General features: G+C 34.5%; 1 protein-coding gene across 1 annotated transcript in view; it reads right to left on the bottom strand.

Annotated features, from left to right (window-relative positions):
* LOC150097737 (WD repeat-containing protein 43-like) overlaps positions 1–14317 on the bottom strand; it is a 200893-nt gene that overhangs the window by 20566 nt on the left and 166010 nt on the right. The window contains exon 13 of the mRNA XM_090407367.1: positions 13114–13177. Within this exon, the coding sequence (XP_090263493.1) occupies positions 13114–13177 (64 nt within the window). The remainder of the gene's footprint in view (positions 1–13113; positions 13178–14317) is intronic.

Genomic DNA, 14317 nt, shown 5'->3' with positions numbered 1-14317 from the left:
ATTAATGGAACTTATTTTAAATTATGAAACACCAAGAATTATGGATTTAATAATTAAACTGAATTTTTCAGCATATGTCTGGTTTCTTTATAAATATTTCCGACTTATGAAAAAACTTTTTCAAGGAATACTTTGGTAGCTGGTGCCAAAAGAAATTTTCTGAGAAATTGTACTGCAGAACAAGTATACCCATTAGTCAAGGAAACCCTTCTATTTGAATAGTCAAGCAAGATAAGGGGAGGCTTTTCCCAACTGGTTGGGTTTGTGATGATGCATGTAACAGGAATTTTTGTGCTTCGACTGGCTGAATACCGAATCTTTCTATTGATGCAACCGAAGTTGATTATCTGAAAAACACACCAAATTGGCCAAATACCCGATAGATTTTCATTCAGGACATGGACTAGTAGTTACTAATACCATGGTCCAAAGTAAAGCACATAAATATATATGAACAAAGATGATGAAACAAATAAGAACTCTATTCATTATGTAATTGTTGACAGCACTATTTTCAAACTGATAATATGAAATGGGAAGTGTTTATCATTTAGCTTTAAGGAAGATAAAAAAAAAGACTCAAAGTGGCTATAAAAGGTGAATTGCAAATTCAAATATGCAAATGTTATTCAAGTAAAAATGAAGATGAAAACAAGAATCTAACCTTGAAAATTCAGCCAGAGGATGCAGGTGATGACATTTCAAGGATAGAAAAATCCAAACTTCCTGGTGGATTTAAGAAGTTACAGAGGTAGTCCTGAAAAAGAAGAAAGCACAATGAAAGTTCGGGACAGGTGCCTGAGATAATAGAAAGAAAAATGCAAAAAGATCTAAATTATCTGTATGAGCAGCTAAACAAGTCATGAAAGACTGGTAAGAATCTAGGAGGGGGGGGGGGGGGGAATCAAAAAGGTAAAATGGCAGAGGCTACAGATAAAAGTAAAGCATTGTTGATAAAGACTACAAAGGCAGTGACATAAAAACTAAGATTAAGAATATTCTGGATGTCTGGAGCAATTATTAAATGTGATAGGCATTGAAAGAATAGTGTTCAAAATATTCAACAATACAGTCATGGGCAGAAATACATATCAATACCTCACTCAGGTAGGAAAAAAAAAAAAAAAAAAAAAAAAAACTACCAGAAACTGAAATAATGGCAAACACCTGTTTAACTTCTGCTCAGGACATGGACTGGTTATTACTAACACAATATTCCAACATAAAAATATGCACAAATTCACATGGAGAGAAGAGGCAAGGAATAAGAAAAGTCTCATTGACTGTGTTATTGTTGATAGTGATGTTTTCTCCCTGGTGCAGGACACCAGAGTGTACAGAGGATTTGAAATTGGAAGTACCACTATTTAGTCGTCCTGTGCAGGATAAAATTGAATTTCATATTGAAAAGAATAACATGTAAGAAAGTTTTAAAGCGAATAAAAGTTGAGCAGCTCTCAGATGTGAACTGTAGATTAAAATACACAAAGATTATTGAAGAAAAAATGAAAGAGTTTGAGAACAGGAACCAAACCTTGGAGATTCAGAGGCATGCCTTGAAGAAAACCCTGATTGATTCAGCCAGAGAGGCATGTGGTGAACACAGAAAGTTAAAGAGGCAGTGAATGAAAAGAAGCATATCAAAAGTTCCTGGCAAATAAGTCAGCTTGTGCTCTTAGAGAATACAGAGACAAATGTAAGAAAGCCAAACACTGTGTAAAACTAGCTAAATAAAAGTCATGGGAGGACTTCGGCAAGAACATAGAGAATAAATATGAAGAAGGTGCCAAATTATTCTGGAGGTTGTTGAAGAAGCTTAGAAATGGATGAAAGAGTGATGTAAAAGGAGTTAGAGATGATAAAGGTGACTGAAAATGGGAGAAAAAGATATCCTTGAAGTATGGAGTAATTACTTCGAAAAATTACTAAATGAAACATGCAGCGACAGCACAGTGGTAAAAAACACTCAACAGGCATAAAGTGAAGAATACATATCCATACTTGAAGTAGAAAAAGCCATCAAAGGCTTGAAATGTGGAAAGGCAGCAGGAGTAGATGATATTCGACCAGAAATGTGGAAGTATGGTGGTTTAAAATTCTTACAGTGGCTGCACTGCATAGTTCAGAAGGCCTGGACAGAGGGACGAATTCCCAATGAGTGGAGCTGAGCTCTCATAGTACCCATATATAAAAAGAGAAATAAAACTGAATGTGAGAATTACAGAGGCATTTCCCTACTGAGTGTTCCTAGTAAGATTTTTTTGCAAGTATACTTGAGAAATGGTTGAGAAGAATTGTGGAAGAAAAGCTTGGTGAAGGAATAGAGGTTGTCAGGATCAGATCTCCACTTTGCGACAAATAGTTGAGAAATCATGGGAATATAACAAAGATTTGTATTTAACTTTTGTCGATCTGGAAAAGGCATATGACAAGGTGCCAAGAGAGAAGCTATTCAATATGCTGCAGTTATATGGTGTCAATGGGGCATTATATCAAGCAATACTTAGTCTTTATTTGAGTTGTGAGTCAGCAGTTAGAATTGAAGGAAGTACAGGAAGATGGTTTAATGTTAAATCTGGTGTGAGACGAGGATGTACATTATCCCCTCTCTTATTCATTATCTATATGGATCACATTATGAAAGAAAGTGGTATTAAACATGATATCAAAATTGGAGATGTCAGCTCTTTGCTTTATGAGGACGATGTTATACTTCTAAATAAATCCGCTACAAGTCTGCAAGATTCCCTGACTAAATTGAATAACTGCTGTAATAGATATGGTATGAAGGTCAGCAATAAAAAGACAAAGACAAATAAAATAGGCAGAATCGTCGAAAATGTCAACTGCATTGTGAACCGAGAACCTGTGGAACAAGCAAAACATTTCAGCTACTTAGGCACAATTTTTAGTGAAGATGATAAATTAAATATGGAAAGAGACAACAGAATCAACTAAGCTGGTATGGTAGGAAGTCAATTGAATAAATTTATATGGAATTAAGAGAGAAATTAGTCGGAACAGTAAATTAGCTATATACAAGACAGGGAAGATCAAGATATAGGTGGATAGATATGGTGCAAAGTGCCTTAGATGATAGAAATATAAGATCTGATAATGTTAGAGTCTTGACAAGTAACAGACTGATTTGGAGGAAAATTGTAGATAAGAAGTTAGTAATGACGTAAATTTTTCATGTAGTACTATCATATCCTGTGCATCCCTTGAGGGTATATGGCAGGAATTTGATGATGGTGGTCAGAAGGTGTTGAATTCCAGATGACCAGATGAGTTCCTATTGAGACTTCCGGGTAACATTCATGCAATGTATACTTAAGAAGGGTTAACAAAAAATTATAAAAGAGAAACTTGGTGAGGAATGGGTTCAGGGCAAACAGGAAATTATTTTTATTTTTTAAACAAATTTAAACTACACAGTATTTTGCTTATGTTTCCCATCCTGGAGGAGCTTGCTTCTTGACCATGCAATTTATCTCCCTCAAGCTTGAGTGACTCCTTTTTACATATTGATCGATGTACATGGTATGCTAGTTTCAAGTTTTTTTGAATAGAATTTTCATTTAAAACTAATATTTATAAATTGTTTCCATGGTATAAAAATTACTTCAACAGTAATGTTTTCCTATTCTGGATTCATACATATAACATTTGCTTTTAAAAATATGCATTACTTAAATGGTTGTTTCCTGCACCAAGCATATAAAGAATATCTATTTTATTATTTATACCACCATACATTTGCTGGTAAATCTTATACACTGGCTATTTATTTATTTAGTTATTTGTGTGTGGTTCCCTTCTTTCCTCAACCATCCCTTAGGACTGGTTGGGCCCTCCTAATGCAAGATTAAGTATGTATTTTATGACTATAGATCCGCGTGTGTTTGTAGGTAGGTTTGCCTGTTCGGAGGGACAAAAAACCCGAGTTTCCAGGTGAAAAAACCCTTTACCTCCATGTGAGACTGGCTAACTCACCTTTAGTGGAAAGAGACCAGATAAAGGTTCTTCACGTCATGGACGGAATCAAACCCAGGTCTTTCTGACCAAAGGGCTTTGTCTATACCTACTGAAGCTCACTGGCTATTCATAACCGTATTTCTTAAGGAAATTACAATATTTTGGCAAAGTCATGCTGCCATTGTCAGGGAACAAAATATAATAAGATATGTGCACATGGGCACTACACTAAGTGATGTGAAGATGAAGCATGGCAACCAAGAGAAGGCCTAAAGTCCTTACACTGTCCTTTGTGGGCAATATTAGGCATCCTGGCATGTTGGGCTAAAGTGGCTTCCCAAATTTGGGGCTGTTTCACAACCAAATTTGTTGAGATTAGGGAAGTTTCTTAAGACAGAAGCACATTCAAGGAAAATTCTTTTATATTTACATTTGCTGCGATGGAGTAAAATGACTTCCAGCGTATTCTATGACAGGTGCATAGTCAGAAAGTACTGAGTGGCTGTAGTGAAGAAAACAGATATAGTACTTATGTTCAGCAATTCTGATGTTATGTGCCATGCCTGTTTGGCCATAGTAGGATCATTTACAACTACAAGGGACCTGATAAACATCTGGCAAGTGTAGGTCCTGGGACTGGTCTTTGGCGGAACAGATAAGAGATGCTAATTTTTTAAATACTCTGTAAGTAACTGAAAGACTGTATTTTGTAAAGATTTTTGTTAATTTTTGAGATGTGCCTTAGATATATGGAATAGTGATTGCTATGGTGTAGTCTCTGTTCTGGAGAGGGGAGAATTAATGTTTTTGGATATGGCAAGAATTATAGCTGCAGGGAAAGAAAGTTTTGTGAAAGGCAATGAAGTCTGGTGGAGTTCTAATAGTTCTAATAAATTTTAATAATTCTATACTGTTGTGTGTGGGGAAAGGATGACTGTGAATGTATCTACCAGTGTGTGTGTGGGGGGGGTCTGTAAAACAGAGAATGCCAGGGATCCATCTGGCTGGCATGTAATTAATGTATATATGAAGGGAAGACTGTTGCCATTTTCTTTTTCTAATGTGAACTGGATTCTGGGATGTCGATTATTTGGGTGTGCTAAAATTATGTTGAGAGCATCAATACTATGTGGCCAAATGGAGGACACATCAACAAAGCATAGCCAAACAGTGCATCTATATGGAGTAGAGATAAGCGCTTTCTCTTCAAATGTTTCCATGAAGAAATTAGCTTGGGGGGGTAGAAAGCGAAGAACCTATGGCTGTCCACTCTATATGTTTGCAGAATTTTTCTTGCTAAAGAAAATAACAAAATAGCCAGAGTTCATTCACATTCACCTTAAACAAAACTCAAATACTGGAAAGAAGTACAGTTTGTATAAGGTCTAAAGTGTCTTTAAGTGCGACACTAAAGTGTGAAAAAAGAGAGAGAGAGAGAGGAGACATTGAAACTGATCATAATTTCACTGCATTTGTTCACATGTAAGGTTATCTATACTGGATTTAAAGTGGTACAAGTTTTTATTTTTTATTTTTAAATGTGTCAAGGAGTAGAGTGCTGCCAGTACATTGCGAGAGCACTTGAGCTAAATGTTTGGGTATGTGAGTGAATCAATGGCTCATTCTGTTTATGAATTTTAGGTAGTCCATTATATATGAGAGGGGAAATAGAATTATATGGTTTTAGTTTATTAGTAACTTCAACAGGCCAGGAGGTGACCTTTTTAAGAAGTCTGTAAAGTGATCTGATCTGTATTGGGCAGGTCATAGTCTAAGGAAAGGTAAGTTGAACGATCTTTAAGTAAAGAAGCAAGTTTTGATGTGCAATTACAGTGGTTTAGAACTACGGTACATTTCCCTTATCAGATTTAGAAGAAGAATAGCAAAGTAGCAATTATTCTTGATTTTCAATAATGCTTTATACTCTCCTATGAAGAATTACTTTTTGGATGTTTTGCTTGAATTAGTACATTGCAACATCCAGTCTGATATTGTTGCCAATATGGGTAGGAAGTCTGAGAATCCCACATTCAATCTGAATCATAATTTCTTCAGTAGAAATTTTTATAGGTGCAAGAGCGTAGTTGTGGCCAAGAGATGGTGCACTAATTGCTTCCAATCCAACCCTGGCTATTTCGTTTGTCAAGTGAGGAAAGATAACTTTATTACAGTGTTTACTTGATGTTGCTGAAGCTTGACAGCATAGTTTTTTTTAGAATTTCGGCAAATTTGTTGATGTGCCGACTATTTATTTTTAGGAATTCTCTGGCAGCAGATGCGTTAGAAATGTCTGAAAGAATCATGCAAAGGTCAGCATTCATCATTGTTGCATAGAGCTTCTTCTAGTGCATGAATAGCTTCGTTAGTGTAGGCAAATAGTGCCAATCTGTTCGTAAAAGGGAAAGTCTAGTGCATCTGCATTATGCAGAGAGCCTTTGATGAATTAAACTAGTGTTTCAATTTAGCACAATCAGGGATAACATTATTCCGGCAGCGTTCAAAAAGGATCTATTCGTTTGCCTAGAAAGCTTTGATTTCGGCTTACCAGAATGATGAGCTTTGCACGATAAACTTTACCGCCATATAGACCAACTGTTTGGCTACCCTTTGTTGATGATGTTCTTCATTTGGTTGCATGTTCTCAACATATTTTTAACACACCTAAACAATCAACATCTTGGGATCCAGTTCATATTAGAAAAAGAAAATGACAACAGCCTCCCCTTCCTAGATACATTAATTACATGCCACCCAGATGGATCAGTAGCATTCTCTGTTTAAAGAAACCCACACACAAACCAACAAATTTATTGAAGGTTTAGTAACTTTATATAAGAGGGCTAAATTAATTAGCTCAGATAACAGTGCCTTCTCCACTGAACTTGACAACCTTCACAAAACCTTCTTAGCCAATGACTACCATTCGTACCATATCCAAAAAATATTAAAACCCCAAACCCATACATCCTCTCCAGAAGAGAGACTACACTAGAGCTATTGCTATTCCATACATCCAAGGTGCATCTGAAAAACTGATAAAAATCTTTAAAAAATACAATCTTTCAACTATTTACAGAGCATATGAAAAATTAGCATCCCTTATCCATTCCACCAAAGACAAGCCATGGGACACACCTGCCAGATGTTTATCAGTTCTCTTGTGGTTGTAAACTATCCTACTATGGCCAAACAGGCAGATAGCGATCAGAATTGCTGAACATAAGGAGTATATTTGTTTCCATCACTACAACCATTCAGCACTTGTTGACCATGCTCTGGACACCAATCATAGAATATGCTGGAAGAAAGTCATTTTACTCCATTGCAGCAAATATAAATATGACTTCTGCTTGAATCTGCTTCCATTTAAGAAACTACTCTGACTTCAACAAATTTGGTCACATGAAACTGCCCCAAATTTGGAAGCTCTCATCCTCCATACTTCATCCCGATAACCAAAGAAGCCAAATTTATCCCACTAGGGGACACTATTTTAGGACTTTAGGTCAACTCTCAGTTGACATGCTTCATTTTCATCACTTAATGCAGTGCCAGCATGCACATATCTCTTATTTTGTTCCCATGATGGCAATTTAATCAAAATATTGGAACATTAATTAAATTAATTTTAGTTAATATTAATCTACATTTTAACATAGGAACAAAAGCCATGGGAAGAATTTCCTAAGAACATAGAAAATAAATATGAAGAAGGTGGGAAGATATTCTGAAGGTTGCTGAAAAAGCTCAGAAAAAGAGTGCTGTAAAAAGAATTACAGATGTAAAGGTGACATGAAAATTGGAGAAAAGATTTCCTTGAAGTATGGAGTAATTACTTCGAAAAATTGCTAAAGGAAACAATTAGTGACAGCACAGAGGTAAAAAACACTCAACAAGCATGCAATCAGGAATACATTTCCAAGTTTGAAGTAGAGAAAGCAAGAGCCTGAAATGTGGAAAGCCAACGGGAGTGGTTGATATTTGACCAGAAATGCTCAAGGAGGTATAAAAGTCTTGCAGTGGCTGCACCACATAGTTCAGAAGACCTGGACAGAAGGACAAATTCCAGATTGGAGAAGAGCTCCCATAGCCCATATAAAAAGGGAAATAAAATTGAATGTGAGAATTACAGAGGTATTTCCCTACTGAGTTTTCCAGGTAAGATTTATGCAAGTATACGTGAGAAACAGTTCAGAAGAATTGTAGAAGGGAAGCTTGAAGAACAAGCCAGATTCAGGCTGTCAGGATCAGATTTTCACTTTGCGACAATTAGTTGAGAAATTATGGGAATATAACAAAGATCAGAATTTAAGTTTTGTAGACATGCAAAAGGCATATGACAAAGTGCCAAGAGAGAGGTTATTCAATACGCTACAGTTATATGGTGTAAATGGGGCATTAAATCAAGCAATACTTAGTCTTTATTTGAGTTGTAAGTCAGCAGTTAGAAGTGAAGTGTAGGAAGATGGTTTGATGTTATTTCTGGTGTCAGACAAGGATGTACATTACCTCTCTGTTATTCATTATCTATATGGATAACATTATGAAGGAAAGTGGTATTAAACATGATATCAAAATTGGAGATGTTAATCTCAGTTCATTATTTTATGCAGATGATGTTAACTAAATCCAGTACAAGTCTCTTCAGGATTCCCTGACTAAATTGAATAACTGTTGTAATAAATTTGATATGAAAATCAGCAATAACAAGACAAAGGCAATGAATATAGGCAGAAACAATGAAAATATCAACTGCATCATGAATGGAAAACCTATAGAACAAGTAAAACATTTCAGCTACTTAGGCACAATTTTTAGTTAAGATGGTAAATTAAATATGGAAATAGACAACAGAATCAACAAAGCCGATATGGCAGGATGTCAACTGAATAACTTATATGGAATAAGAGAGAATTTAATTAAAACACTAAATTAAGCTATATTCAAGATAGTGTTCAAACCAATTTTAATTTATGGATCTGAGAGCTGGGTTAGCAATAAAACACTTGACCAAAGACTAGAGACCACAGATATTAGTCCTGAGAAAGATTAGGAGCATGAACTGATGGCATTAATGGCAAATCATGTTAAATTAGGAAAGACTTGACATTTTTGGCATTCAGGAATGTGTTAGCAGAGCTAATCTCAGGTGGTCTGGTCACTTAAACAGAATGGGAGAGGAAAGATTAACAAAACAAGTGTTCTCTGCCAAGTTGGCAGGAAAAAAACCTAAAGGAAGACAGGTAACAGACTGATTTTGAGGAAAATTGTAGATAGGAAGTTAGTAATGATGTAAATTTTTCATGTAGTACTATCATATCCTGTACATCCCTTGAGGATACATGTCAAGAATTTGATGATGATGAAAAGAATCTGTATTATGTATAATTTTCAAGCATTTAATTAAATTAAGCTAATTTTTACATATATTTATGTATGAGCTGTGAAAATAAGCTTCAGACAATACCATATGACAATTGCACACTTACTTAAGGGGAAATGGTGCTGGAAGAATAAGATATACTACAGTATTTAATTAGATTGTGCCAATTTTAATTTGTGTTTGTAATTACAAGTTTGTGTTAATGAAATTTTTCTGAAAGGTACAATTAATTTTTTTAAAAATAATCCATGGACTATTACAACATACTGTGTGTACTTTAGAAATAGTAATTCACCGTTATGAATATTTTTACAATTGCTTCTCTATGTTAGTATTGTAATAGCTTTAGTTTGGTTTTGTAACTGTATATAATCAGCACTTGTGATGTGCCGGATATTGACATTTATGTTAAAATTAATTGTAAAGTATTTCAGATGAGTCGTACTTACCAGATATCTGATACTTGTAATAATTTCAGTGTTCTTTATTGAAATTCGAAATTATTAAGTATGTTGTCATATTTGTCGTTGATTGTAAAGACATTCTCTTTTTGCTAACAATGATAATGTGTCAGCCATTACTAGCTACTTGATTGCCGCTCAGTGGAACGTGTGTATGTTCACTGAGGGGGGGGAAGAGAGAAAATGGAAGTTTGAGAAAGCAGAACAGAGAATTTTGTTTTAGGAATTTTTTAAAAAGTGTCAGTTGGAATATATTAATAGAAGATTTCGAAAAGGGAATCTTAGCGACGCAAATCCTTAGATTGAAAAAGTGAGACTGTCAACAAGTGAACAGTATTAAGTAGGCATTCTATTTCAACGTTCGAGGAAATGCAAAATGTAAAGTTTCTTCTTTTGTTTCAAAGATGCTGGCAATATTAACTATTTTATCAGAACAAGTGATGTAATCAGAGAAATCTGAAACTGTAAAGTGGCTTAAGAAGAGGCTCTACTTTAACAGTGTTCATAAAGTAGTAAAGGAAACTCCCTGTCCCGCATCTGGTAATCAATTTATGTTTCTTGTAATTATACTGCCTGAGGTAAGAATATTTACACTCAGCGAAACAGTGAGGTGAATGAAACAACATATGCTAAATAAGAAAATACCACACAATCTTGTGAAAGTTAAGAAGTTTTAGATTTTGAGGAAGGTCTAATAAAGAACTGACTCTGGTGAACATTTATTGTTTGTAAGAAATTGTTGTAAAAAATAGTTTTATTTTTGAAGGTCTTGGATCCAGACAGTTTTTATAGTTCTTAAATTAATTTTAGTTCTGATGTATATAGTTTTACTTAATTTCATTGAATATATAATTTTTTTATTTCGTTTTGAGTCAATGATTTATTGGACTCTAAAAATAATAGTTACAAGTCACTGTACCAACTGGATTGAACTCTTTAATAGTGAAGATGGTAAATGCAGCTGACAGAAATTATAACATAACTGGAACAGCTGATGTCATTATTAACAGTACTGTTATACATATACTGTTAATATTAAACTAAATTAATGTACTAATGTGATTACAAATGTATTTATTGGAAATAATCATAATTTAATTTAAATGTGTTTCAGTAAGGAAATACTGCCAGTAGACAATAACTGACAATTCCAAAACCCCCACCTAAGTAGCTAATGCAAGATAACTAAAAAATGTCATTAAATTTCCTAATTTATTAAAAAAATAAAAATAAATAAAATAACACACACACACAATTAAAAAAAAAAAGTTAGGAAAAATTAGCTGATTTAAAAAGTACTATCTCCCACAAAGGGGATTGACGTAGACCATCGGATCTGTTTAAGTTTGGAGAGTGAAGTAAAGTTTCATATGTTTCTTTATAAAGCCATTCCATGAGGAACCGACTTTTGTAAAGGACTCTTGACTTGTTCCAATGAACTCTATGTCTAGTGTTGATGGCATGCTCTGCAAGTCTGGACTGTTCAGGTTCAAGGTATTGAAAAAGGCATTTGTTGAACACAAAAGTTTTAAAACCACAAACAATTTTTGTTGCCTTTTGCCTCATCAGAAAAATCTCCACCTTTCTCACTTCTCCAAAAGACAAGCTTCCCCAACTCAATTATCCAGGTGTCTACCAGATTCCCTGCTCATGTGGGTTATCTTATTTCAGACAAAGAGGAAGATCTCAAGTCTTATATTCAATACCTTGAACATGAACAGTCCGGACTTGCAGAGCATACCATCAACACTAGACATAGAGTTCACTGGAGCAAGACAGGTCCTTCACAAAAGTCGGTTCCTCATGGAACGGCTTTATAAAGAACACATGAAACTTTACTTCACTCTCTGAACTTAAACAGATCCGATGGTCTATGTCTATCTCCTTTGTGGGAGATAGTACTTTTTATATCAGCTAATCTTTCCTAACTTTTTTTTTTTAATTGTGTGTGTGTGTGTATTATTTTATTTATTTATATTATTTTTGTTTTATTTTTAATAAGTTAGGAAATTTAATGATCTTTTTTTAGTTATTTGCATTAGCTGCTTAGGTGGCACCTTTTGGAATTGCCAGTTATTGTTCAACCTTGTACTGAAGATGCCTGTGATACTCAGACAAAAATTATACTAATAAATAATATTTTATGTGAGTTAATTCCAGTATTATAATTTATTGAAATTTATGCTTTCTCACACATTTCAAGTGTGCATGATTGCCATTTTCTAGTAAAGCACTGTAACTATAATTTAATGGCAACTCATTCTTCTCATTTCGTGGCTAAAACAAAATCTAGAATTGTGATGCATAGTGGAGCATGTGTGAAATGAGAAAAACACTAGCACTGCATTGAAAGAAATGAGGAGGAGGAGAATGATTGGAGGGAGAATATCCACTTGTTTACTGATGATGCCATTAATAAAACTGATGCAGAAATCCTGCAGATACTCTAAAGAGACTGTCAGCATGTTCAAAGGATAGTAGCCACCAATTCAATGTCAGTATGTAAAGTTATACACTCTGGAATTTAGATGTAATGGTGGATAAATAGTTGAAGTTCAGATGTGCATATCACAAAAGTCAGCAAAATAGCTCAAACGATCATTTTGATGTTATGACTATTATGCTTAGAATTGCTCAACAGGGCTTCTTGGCAATATGAAAGTGGTGAATAGAATAAATAATGATAAACTGGTTTGTGGGTAACAAAGTTTAACTGATAGGTGGAAAAGAGGGATATGGTAGAAACATATAAGTTACTAAGGGAAATTATAGAGTAGATGCTAACAAATATTTCAATGCACAATTTGATAGGAGAGAAAACAAAGGAGTCACTCCTGAAGTTATAAAATTGGCATCATTAACAAGAGCATAACATTTAAATTTTTTTGGTCTGCAGTGGGAGGGGAGGAGAGAATGAGTTGTCAGGTGTTGTTTGACTACCTTGATGGTAAACAAGTTTAAGGGAAAAGTATGGTGGACATACACTTATTTACACATCTCATTCACTAAGATATATGTAGTACTAGAGTTAGTTACTATGTATACAAACAACATTAAGTAATGCATGTTGTAACACAGAACAGCACCTAAAATCACATATTCCCAAAAAAAACATAATAAATAAGTAAACTTACATCACTGCAGAACAACTAGTCTGATCCGATCAAATGCAAGGTGCAATAATAAAAAATAAAAAAAGAGCATCATAACCAATTTCTTTAACTTAAAAATACCTCTTTACCACTACATCAACTACATCTCAACATATTAATATAATAAAACAATACTCACTGACAACAAAGCTGCTGCATGAATACATAATAAGTGTTTTAACCAGTCCAAATATGTACAATTCCTAGAAAACAAATTATAAATAAACAAAAATGAATAAACTGATGGATAAACAATTTAAATTTGATTTTCAGAAATTTCAGATTATATTTATTTGTATATTATAATTAAAATTGCATGTCATAAAAAGCAAGAAATTTTGATTTATTACTTGAAGCTAATTCTAATGCTTAGTGCTCTAGAGCAGTGTTTCTCAACAGCTGGGTCCAGCCCGGTACCGGGACGTGGCATCAATTATACCAGGCCGCAAGAGGTTCTCCTGAAATTTGTCATTTTAGTTTTCTAATGAATAAATATTTTATAATGGAAATATTCTCAGGAGAATAATATTCGTGAATGTGTTGAAAAGCTCAGATCCAGAACACATAAATAACATCTGTGTCACATATGTCAGTGACCAAGCCGCACATTTTTAAACATGGAAGTATTCATGAATGATTGGGAATTTTCAGACATCGAAATCTTTCAACATTCAGGAAAACGAATACAGCTGTTTATGACTGGTCATAAAAATTGCCTGCAAGCCAATTACAACAATGGGCAGCAGCATATCTTCTGTTCTCAAAACTGAATGAAATAACATCAGTGTTGCAAATGTCAGTGACCAATCAGCAAGGAAGTATATAGAAAATTTTTCACTAAAATTGAAGATCAAGGTATTCTATATCCAGTTCTCGAATCTAGTAATACTGAACACTGTTTCTTCGCAAGTTCGCATTGCAGTGCATAAGTGATTGTTTCGAAACCAGAGTGCCGTGATTTTTTTAAAACTAATAAGCCTACAGATTTAAATTTTAATATGAATAAGAAACAAGGGACTTTGTTTCATTTTGGTGTTAAGGAATCTCTTATTGAAGGTGTTTGTGATGCAACAAATAGTGCTACAGAACAATCTCTAGGATGTACAAAAGGAGGGAAAAACTACCAGCACACAGAAGGAAAAAGTCTGCATTCATTCTTAAGTGCATGGACAGCTATTTATTTAAAATTTGGTTTCATTCAATACCCTCACAATGACCAATTGCCACGATCTCAATGTGCCATTTGTGCTACTGCTCTGGGAAATGAAGCTATGAAGCCATTGCAACTTACCCGACATCTCAATACAAAACATTCCGATCTAGTCAACAAACCCATTGAATTC

This window comes from Typopeltis vanoorti, chromosome 17, assembly GCF_054136105.1.
Source record: "Typopeltis vanoorti isolate ZY-2024b chromosome 17, IOZ_Tvanoo_1.0, whole genome shotgun sequence".
Taxonomy (NCBI): Eukaryota; Metazoa; Arthropoda; class Arachnida; order Uropygi; family Thelyphonidae; genus Typopeltis; species Typopeltis vanoorti.
Note: the sequence above shows the minus strand (reverse complement) of the source record. Positions and strands in the feature narration are given on the sequence as shown.